General features: G+C 38.3%; 1 protein-coding gene across 2 annotated transcripts in view; it reads right to left on the bottom strand.

The window, feature by feature from the left end:
• SERINC3 (serine incorporator 3) overlaps positions 1 to 10221 on the bottom strand; it is a 29651-nt gene that overhangs the window by 8365 nt on the left and 11065 nt on the right. Inside the window, exons 7-10 of one of the 2 annotated variants that reach the window (XM_017677785.3) lie at positions 9616 to 9706; positions 8661 to 8841; positions 5161 to 5388; positions 4362 to 4520 (exon numbers count right to left, since the gene is read on the bottom strand). In XM_017677785.3, coding sequence (XP_017533274.3) covers positions 4382 to 4520; positions 5161 to 5388; positions 8661 to 8841; positions 9616 to 9706 — 639 coding nt within the window. In that variant the 3' untranslated portion in view covers positions 4362 to 4381. Of the gene's footprint in view, positions 1 to 3536; positions 4521 to 5160; positions 5389 to 8660; positions 8842 to 9615; positions 9707 to 10221 lie in introns of those variants that run through there. The other variant, XM_017677783.3, reaches the window with a different exon arrangement.

Raw genomic sequence — 10221 nt, 5'->3', positions numbered from 1 at the left:
CTGCTCTGCTTGTTTCTGAGAGGTGTGTGCACTTTGCCCCATAGGAGACAAAGTTAGGTCCCCATGGTCGGTCTGGTGTGTTGGTGACGGGTCAGGTGAGAAATACTCTCACATAGGATTGTCTGTACACTTACCACTGGCTTTTCATGATGCAGCAGAGGTTGGGTGCTTACATTGTAATATACCAGCTCTCTGGGTCAGCCTTTCCTAGGGAAGCTGTGGGATTTAAACTCAGTCTGTTTCTCACATCTGGAAAAGGGAGCTCATGGCTCCTTTTTGCCATATAGCACTGTTACAAGGACAAACTGAGGCACTTTATAAGCCATGGAATGCTCTTCCATGTTATGAGTCTGCACTTTCTAGTTTCTTCTCTAAAATACCCTTTGGTTTCCCCCACTGCCCACTCCTCACAAAGCTCTGGTTTAGCACTCCTGTAACAATGGCAGCAAATGTTTCATTTTAAAAGCTGGTGAGTAATAAAACCCTTTAGATGCCACTTTTCTGGAAAAAGAATTTTCTAAACAAATATTCACCCTCTTACCTAGTAAGGTGCCTGCTGTTAGGGATATACTGACCTAATTAGGATACTAGTTACTGCCCTCCGGGGATTACTAACTTTCATTAGTGATGGGTAGTTCAGAGAGCCAGCTGACCCCTACATGTCTCTAAGCAGTCTCCAGTTATCTTGTCTCCTATATTCTTACAGGTCAAGAGACAACAGGGTCTAATTGAAAAAAGAACTCTTTAGCTAAGCCCTAAGTTTGTTTCTGTTTCTCCTCTTACTGAGTAACTGGGCTAGTCACTAACTTCTCTAAGCCTCAGTGTGATTTGTAAAAAGGTGAGAAAAATCACCACCTTACAGGGGTGTGCCCAATGTCTATTCATTGCTGGCTACATACAACTATTTTGTGGTACCTATTATTCTTCACCTGAGGATACAGGCATCATGTGACTTGAGTCATCTACAGTAATGAGGACACCACTGAGCAGGCTGCCTGATTTGGTTTCCTAGGTAACAGGATAGATAGACAAACACAAAAGGAGTAAAGAAATGAATAGCAGTTCCCATTAATAAACATAGTCTGATTCCTATCAATCTGCAGAGATCAAATGCATGACTCATATGACTGAACATTCACTTTAGCTTGAATAGATAAGAAGAAAAATACAATTAAGCAAGGACTTGTAATGGACAAAAAGCCATCTTGGTTTAAATTAGGCCTGAGTTATGGTTTGGTCCAGAACATCAAAAGCACCAATAACCAGGTCCATAGTCATTTTTTGGCACTACCCTTGATTGTCAAGAGCAACTTTTATTTCCCAACTGAGTACCCTGTAAGGCCAACCTAGAAAGTAAACGTCCATCAGGGCCTACATGGGCCTATAAGCTTTCTACCAGCTCTAACTAGGTAACAGTGGCAGCCACTGCTATTGCCCTTGATGACTTCCCTGAAGCACAGTGCTGACCTCAAAGCCAGAGCCCTCAATCTGCAATCCTGGGGGATAGACAGGCCCATTCACCATGATGAAACATGGCATGAGTCCTCTGGAATGAAATTACACCATTAAGTCTGATGAATCAGTATTTCCCAGCTTTAAATTATGACCTGGGCTTACTCAAATGTTGATATTATTTATGCTGGATATAATTCAGCACTCATATGTAGTTCACTTGAGTCTTAAGTGTAACTACTGGGTTTCCTAGCAACAGGTAAACTTAACTTACTCTTAGGGTACAACCAAGCACAGCAGGGACACTGCCCCCTAATTTTTAAAGAAAATTTGTTATTTCAAATATCAAAATTATCATGAGAAAAATATTAAAGCTTGATTGGACTTTGTTACACTTATTTTACAGTTTAATATTGCTTTTATTTTGAATTACATAAGGGGGACGGCGCACTAAATGTTCTTGAAGTTTACGATCTTTAAAGGTCTTAATCTGACTAGCCTTGCTGTTAAGAAAAATGGGGTGTCTGCTTTACACTAGCAAAGTAAGGCAATAAACCTCCCCTATTTGCATCTCAAGTCCTTTGCAACTTCATCTCTGTACCTAATATAAACCACTGGTTTAAAAGATGGTGGTTCCAACAATGTGTATCAAGCTCTGCCTCCCTACTTCCCACCTCCACCCCAAATGAGACTGTCCCCTCTATGATCAATCTGTTTAATTTTGTAAGAAGACCTCCCATCTAGCCTCCATCAGGTTTTGGCTGAATATCTCGGTGACTTTCGAACACTGGTGAGTCTCATTTTAGCCCATATTGAGATTAGCAGTTACTACCAGAGTGCTTAAAATGAGTTAAGCACTTTGTACAATAACTTTTTTTCTAAGCAATTTTATGTACTATCTTTTGTTCAAATGGAAAAACACCTTAACTCAGTCATTTGCCCAAGGTCATAAAGCAAAGCATGTACTCAAGAAAAAACTAGCTGACCGATTTGACAGACAGAAAATGGGAAAGCTGGATGCAAACTCCAACAGCCTGACTACCAAGCCTGAATGTCCTTCGCCACTCTGAACCACCTCCGTCCTTCCAGCCCAACCATTCCTCTTCCTGCCTCTCTCCCCATATGAATGGAACCACCACTGGCCCAGGTGAGTAAACCAGCACCACTCAGCAATTTACCTCTCCCCCAGTACTGACCAATGCTAATTTTTAAACTGTAATTACTAAGTAACTCTTGGTTGTCAGTTTCTCCCCATCCTCACTTTCACTTCTGTTTCAAATCCTGTATGGACTGCCTGGCCTCATCTCTCAACTACTCTTTGTATCAGCCGCAGTGACTGAAAACTCAATTCGCTCATGCATCACTGTGAATGTGCTCCCTGCTGCCCTCAAGATAAGGTCCGAATTCTTCTATGTGTTTACAAAGCCCTTCATAACCTAGGCCTGCCCACTTCTCCCCATGTCAAATTTACTGAACAAGTTTTATCTATCTTTAACATGCAGTGTGTCCACTCTTCAGTAATGACAGCCCACTTCCCATTTCTCGCTCAGCTAATCCTAACAATTGTTGGCTTAGACGCTTTTTCCAGGAGGCCTACCACGACACCTCCTTATCCTAGGCACTCTCCTTTGCATCTCTCTAATTCCCACATCACAGCACTAATTATACAACATTGTACCACCTGACCACTCATTTGCACTGTCTTATCTAAGTCTAAGATAGCAAAGCCACTGTCTGTTGTACTTTAAATTGTACCCCAGGACCTGACAGGACCTGGTACAAACAGACACTCAGGAAATCACTGCTGAGAAAACAAACTGTTCTATTATTCTACCTGTGTGTGTGCTACTGCTCTTGAAGAAGTTTCCTGACAGTGCCTGCCTTGTTGCTCATCTACCCAAGTGTCTCACCCAGAGAAGATATTCACATAATTTTTTAATGAATTCAAGAGTGTACTCACCAGTTAGACCTTAAGTTTCAGAAGGAGTAAGTGTATTATGTCAGATGCTTGATAAATCTAACTACCCATGTAAGTCTAAAAAATACAGAATGGCTAACTCATAAAAGCAGTTAAAGAAAGGGCCTTAAAATTAAGTCTCTATTTTAATCAAATACCTTTTACAGTACAAATATAATAAAGGCACATGCAATGTTACCTTTACATATTCATAACAAGATAGTTACAAAAGTTGTACTGTTTTCCCAGGGGAATCTAAATTAGAACCAAACCTACAAAGCATTTATTGAAATTAATACTTTTGGCAAAGCCACAGACTGAAATCAAGCAGCATCAATGCTGTAGTATTAAAAAAAGTAAATGAAAAAAACTCAAGCTGTGAAATCAAGAGCATCAATGCTGTAGTATTAAAAAAAGTAAATGAAAAAAACTCAAGCTGTAGAAGCAGCAGCTCTGTCAGCCACACCTCTTCTGGGAAGGACCCACACACATACTCTTTCCCCCAAGTAGTATGATGCAACACCTCTTAAGAACAGAATACTTGTATCACACAAGTAAAGACTTTCACAGAGAAAAACTGTCATAGAAATACATTATTTCTTTTTCTTACTTTTAAAGGATACTGCAATAGAAATATATTAATGATGGTCTCAAATATCCAACATTTTTCTATCCTACATTTTAAATCGAAGTTGTAGGAACCTATAGGTCTTAATAAAAGAACTCTCTTCACAGCACAGCTGTAAGTTCACTTTAAAATGCAAAAATGTTCCCTTTGCACGATATCCTTACAAATAAACAATATACATATACATGAAAAGTTCATACTCTACATCAAGCATATTCAGCTCATTTTGCCCTTTCACAGTCAAATTTGCAAATTTGCAAAGCATTCACTTAATATTTTAGTTGAAGCAAAAGTAAAAGGGAAATGGGTTTCAGCAAAGGAGACCTTTATGAATTCTCAGAGGTTCAGCTGAAGTCTCGATTGGTGAGGACGAGCGGTGCCACCAGAGTCCAGACATAGAGGAGGAGGCAGACCCAGCTGGAGCTGATCTTGACCCACACAGCTGGCCACGTGCTGGTCATGCTCTGGAACTCTGCATCGGGGCTAAGAAAACAGAAAAAGAGTCAGGTAAAGGTACGGCTTACCAGCATCCAGCAGCCTCCCAGCCAAAGCCAGGAAGTTCCCCGTGGAAACCTGGCTGACACTACTCCCTATAGTAATGTTCTAGAAGGGACTTGAGAAAACTGCTATTTATAGTTTCTATGAGCAGGGGACTTTGCCTCTCAAACAGCCTTTATCTTATTGCCAGCATAAAAAACCCTGTCTATTCAGCAGACAAATGGTTCTTCAGGGTCATTTGGCTGTTCAGGATATTGATAAAAGTCCAGACTGAAATGGCCTCCCTGAAACTTCCCTTCCTTACCGCATTATTACTTTGATCAGAATCTCCATTATGGTCGTCCTAGACACAGAGGAAGTAGTGAACAAAGACAGGTCAGATCGCTTTATTTTCTTCTCTCTTAAGTAACTCAAATCTGGAAGAACTACCCATGATTTTTACTTTAAGAATTCCAACTGGATTTTGAATTTAAGAAGAGAAAAAAGTCAAAAGTAGTTCAGAAAAGAACACAGAACACTTCATTTTATGGTTAAGAGGAAATTCTGAGGTCAGGATAATGGAAGATTTCACAGGCAGCCCAAAGGGGCTCAGTGGTCTTCCACTTGTGTTGTCTGTGCCTCCTACCTGTACCACCTGGTCAGGGTCATCATGATGTACAAGGAAGCCAAGCAGAGCATGAAGTGGAAGAAGGTGTAGTTGTACTGCACCCCCTCCTTCTCATTGTCCACAACCCGCCGAGGCTGTCCATCTTCTTCATCACTGGCACCACTGGTAGCTGTATCACGGAGGATCACGCTCTCACTTCCTGACAAGGTCAGCTTACTTACTTGGCTATTATTGGAAGTACGGATGCTGGAAAGTGATCCCAAAGAAGACAAATCAGAAAAGGGCCATGATATGAACTGCTGCCACTGGTCTACAGACATGAAGGGCTGAACTGCCCCTACTTTGGAGACTGAAGGCCTTCTGAAGGGCCCTGCCTAAAGGTCTGAACTGTTGCCTATCATCACAAGACAGATACCACTCTCGTAAGTTACTACATAATGGTTTAGCTGCTTAGGAGTTTCCCAAAATACAGTTTTACATGTCTCCTTCCATGACTTCCCAAGTGCTTCTTCAATGCCGAGAATGTACCACCACCAACCTTCTCTGAGCTAACCTACTCATCCTTCAATTCTCTATGTGCCATGTCCTCTAGAAAGCCTTCCTTGACATCACTAGGCTGGATTAAATTTCTACAGGTCCTATGCTTCCCTCTGCTACAACACTCATCTTTCCTGTCTCTCTTGCTGTGCACAGAACTCCTTAACAACAATGACCTTAGTCGCCTATGCATTTCTAGCACACAGCAGATGCTCACTAAAAGTTTGTTAAAGGACTGAATAAAAAAGTACATACAGATAAAGGACAAAAACCACATGATGTCTCACCAAACACAGAACAAGCACTTAACAAAATAATACCTTCTTGTGATAAAAACACTCAAACTAGGAATAAAGAAGACTTCCTCAAACTGATAAAGGGTGTCCATGAAAAACTCAGAACCAACACCTACTTAATAGTGAAAGACTAAAAGCTTTCCCCCTAGGATTAGGAATAAGTATTCTACTTTCACCATTTCTATTCTACACTGTGCTGGAGGTTCCAGCCAGAGCAATTGGGCAAGGAAAATAAGTAAAATGATCTCTTTCTGCAGATGACCTGTCCTTGTATATGGAAAATCTTAAGGAATACATATACTATTAGAATCCACAAACAATCTTACAGGATATAAGACCAAGGTACAAAAACTAATTCTAGTTTTATACTCTAGCAATGAGCTTCAAAAGATAAATTAAGAAAACAATCTTATTTACAATACCATCAAAAAGAATACAAAACTTAGAAAAAATTTTAACGAAATTAAGTTTGAGGACATAATAATGAAAAACCACTGGAAGAAATTAAGAAGACCTAAATGATACATCTGATGTTATGGACTAGAAGCCTTCATATTGTTGAGATGGTAATAATCTCCAAGTTGGTGAACAGGTTGAACACAGTCCCTATCAAGATCTCAATTACCTTCTTTTTGCAGAAAATTGATAAGCTGAACCTAAAATATAGAAATGCAAGGGACTCAGGATAACCAAAATAATCTTGAAAAATCTGATGACACAAACTTCTCAATTTCAAAAATTACTACAAAGCTACAGTAATGAAAACAGAATAGTACAGGCATAAGGATAGGTATACAGATCAATGCAATAGAATTATGAGTCCAGAAATAAACCATTACATGTGTGGTCAATCGGATTTTGACAAAAATGCCCAGGATAAGTCAATGGGGAAAAGAATAGCCTTTTCAACAAATGGCGCTCGGACAACTGAATAACCACATAAACATGACACTGGATACTTTACCTCAAACCATGTACAAAAACAGTAAAAAGACAATTCAATTTTAAAATAGGCAAAAGATTTAAAGAGACATTTCTTCGAAGATATATACAAAGGGCCAAAATATGCACATTTTTTAAATGCTCAACCTTGTTAGTCATTAAGGAAATGCAAACCAAAACCACAATGCTGTGGCCCTTCACATCCTCTAGAATGGTTACACTCATAAAGACAATTATAATATAATTAGGAGGTAATGAAATTGCTGGTAGGACTGTAACATGATGTAACCACTTTGGAAAACATTTTGGCAGTTCCTCAAAAAGATGAACAAACAGGTACCATACAATCCAGCAACTGTACTCCTGCATATATCCAAGAGAAGTGAAAAGATACATCTGTGCAAAAAACTGTACATAGATATTCACAGCAGCATTATTCATGAAAGCCCCACAGTGGAAATAACCCAAACATCCATCAACTGATGAATGCATAAATAAAATGTGGTATTATTCCACACAATGGAATATTTTGTTCCAACAGAAAGAAATTAAGAACTGATACATGTATATGAAACCTTTAAGTAAGCAAATCTACTGAAACAGAAAGGAGATTAGTGTCTGCCAGGGGCTGGAGGGTAGGGGAATGGGGACTGACTACTTATGAGTACGTAGTTTATTTTGGGGGAAATGAAATAGTCTAAAATTGGTTGTGCTGATGGTCACACAATCCTGTGAATATATGAAAAAAACTACTGAATTGTACACTTTAAAAGGGTGAATTTTATGGTATGTGGATTGTATGTCAAAGAAAAAAAGGGTAGTCCAAGAGCAAAACAAACAAAAACACTCAGAGACAGTATCAAAACAAATTAATACAGGTGTGTTCCATAAACTTAATTCACAAAATAGGGAGCAAGCCCAAGGGTTCTAGTTTGCCAAACCCTATTTTAAGCTTTTAAAAAAAACAAAAAAACATAATATTGTAGAAAACTGTCCAAATTATGATTAATTCCTATTTCAGAATAGTATATGTATTTATATAGTATGTTCCTAATTTATTTTTAAAATTATATATTAAATGATATATATAAAGTTATGTATAATTATATAGATACAGATAGACTGAAAGACAATAACTATAAGCAAAGAAAAAAGCTGGAAATAATATGTACCAAAATGTTAGTTAACCACAGAAGAGGCAGGTTTGGAGGGAGGATACTTTCATTTCCTACTTTATACTTTTCTCCCTCATGTTATTAGTTTATATTTTGATATCCTTGCCCGTTTTTATTGAATATTTCATACTTTTAAATTGTTAAAGTAACATACACTATTATATACAAAATAGCAATACAAATGGATATGAGGATGACTGCAAACTGCTAACAGATTATATCTGGGATCTTGAATTAACTAAAGATGTTATCTGTAGTTGTTTAGATGTTATTTACAATGATCAAGAAATAAAGATAAAAAGACAATTTCAGAGCCACTATTCTAGTTCATCCAGGGTCAGGTAAGGACTTTATCCCCTATACAAAGGAACAGGTATCTCTTTGGAAGGCTGGAAGGAATTACCTGATGAGAGGATTTACTGAAATGCACATCGTTGGGTAATTAAGGCAAGTCAAGGACTTTCAATAAAGTAAATCGTTTTAATTTCGTGCACTGCCTTTTGAAAGCAAAACAGCTTCTTCACTCTTACTTTCATGAGAACCTTGTCCTAAGTACTTTTTAACTTACCTAGAAGACAAAAGGCAGAAAACGAAGACCATCAGCCCAATAAAATTCTCTGTATCCAGAAACTGCCCACTTGTTGGTGATGGAGCAGAAGTCGGGACTAGAGCAGTTGAATTTCCAGGAGCCAAGGTTGGTGCAGTCATATGTGCAATGATGCTCAACAGTCTAGGGTTACAGGAACGATCTGAAAATGGGAATTTGTTATTATCCTTAGTTATTAACTCATCTTGTTCTCAGAAAGGATATGATGGGTGTGCTTGCATTCAGGCACGATGTAAAACATGGGAATGCTATACTTTAAAAGAACCAGAAACGTAGCTGTCAGTAACATATTTGTGTTGCAAGCAGAGACTTCGTTTTAGTTTGTCAAATTTCATAAATGTCAATCTTGACTTCACTGGTTTTGAAGTTTAACTGGTAGATCTTTCTGATTCTATAGTTGTAGAAAGGCTTTGTGCACCAAGAATTTATCCCTGATTTTGTTTTTAGTTACACAGGAATACAATAAAAGTAAGTGAAGTCATCATTGGAAGGTCTGCAATACTTGTTTCCTTTAAAACAAGTCCATAGAATACCTCAATGAGTGAGAAACAATCCGATAATAACCACAAAAGATTTCCTACAGCTGTTTCTTCTAGACCCTTTCATAGCAAAACAAAATTCAATTAAAACAATTCTACAAAGGGTCATAACAATGTTGCCTTGTCCAGCTCTTAATCTCTTAATCCAGGGAAAAACCTAGACTATACAAAAGACTGTGGTCCTTTATGCTGTCAGCTATGCATGGACATCGAGATTACAACTTAAAAGTAAGTATCTACAAACAGACAGTGAACACTGTACATGTAAGTGAAGTTTTTTGTTTGCTAGCTTGTTTGACTAGCTTTAACTCTAGATTTTGCACCCGCCAAAGGACCTTTCTTTTCCTCAAAGGACTGTGTTATTGACATTCCCTTACCAGGTTCATTGCACATGGCTGACCAGGTGAGGTATATGGTGTAGAGGGTGATGACAGAGGACTGCAGGAGGCCAGAACGAGGCTGATGTTCCTATGGAATCAAAAAGAAAACAATACCACAGGAATTGAAAGGGCTGACTTTCTAAAAATCCAGTGTACTTCCTTGGAACCCACTGAACTGTTATTAACTGAGAGCCTGATGGTGTTTGACAGTTCAAAGATGATAAGTAACCTTTCACTAAAAGTTAGCTCAAAAAAGAACCAAGGAAAAGGAACCATGTACTACTGGTTCTCAAGGTATTTCACAACCCTGGAAATTCCTGAATATCACACAGAGGTTTTGATTTACTAATCCCTTAGCGCAGTGGCGTCTGAACTCAGCTTTGCCGCTTACTAACTAGGTGACCCATCATCTCTCTAGAACTTCAGGTTTGTCACTTTTTCAAATTTCATATCTAAAAATTTCATGAGTTTTAAATATTACAGTAATTAAATAAAACTCAGAAGGCATGAGTTTTGCTTTTAATATTAAAATCAATTATTTTTTCTCATTTAATTCCAAGACATCTTGGTTACATAATGATTCCTAAGAATCACTCTCATGAC

This window comes from Manis javanica, chromosome 5 (assembly GCF_040802235.1).
Source record: "Manis javanica isolate MJ-LG chromosome 5, MJ_LKY, whole genome shotgun sequence".
NCBI classification, from domain to species: Eukaryota; Metazoa; Chordata; class Mammalia; order Pholidota; family Manidae; genus Manis; species Manis javanica.
The sequence above is the reverse complement of the archived record's forward strand: the minus strand, read 5'-3'. Positions and strand labels throughout refer to the sequence as shown.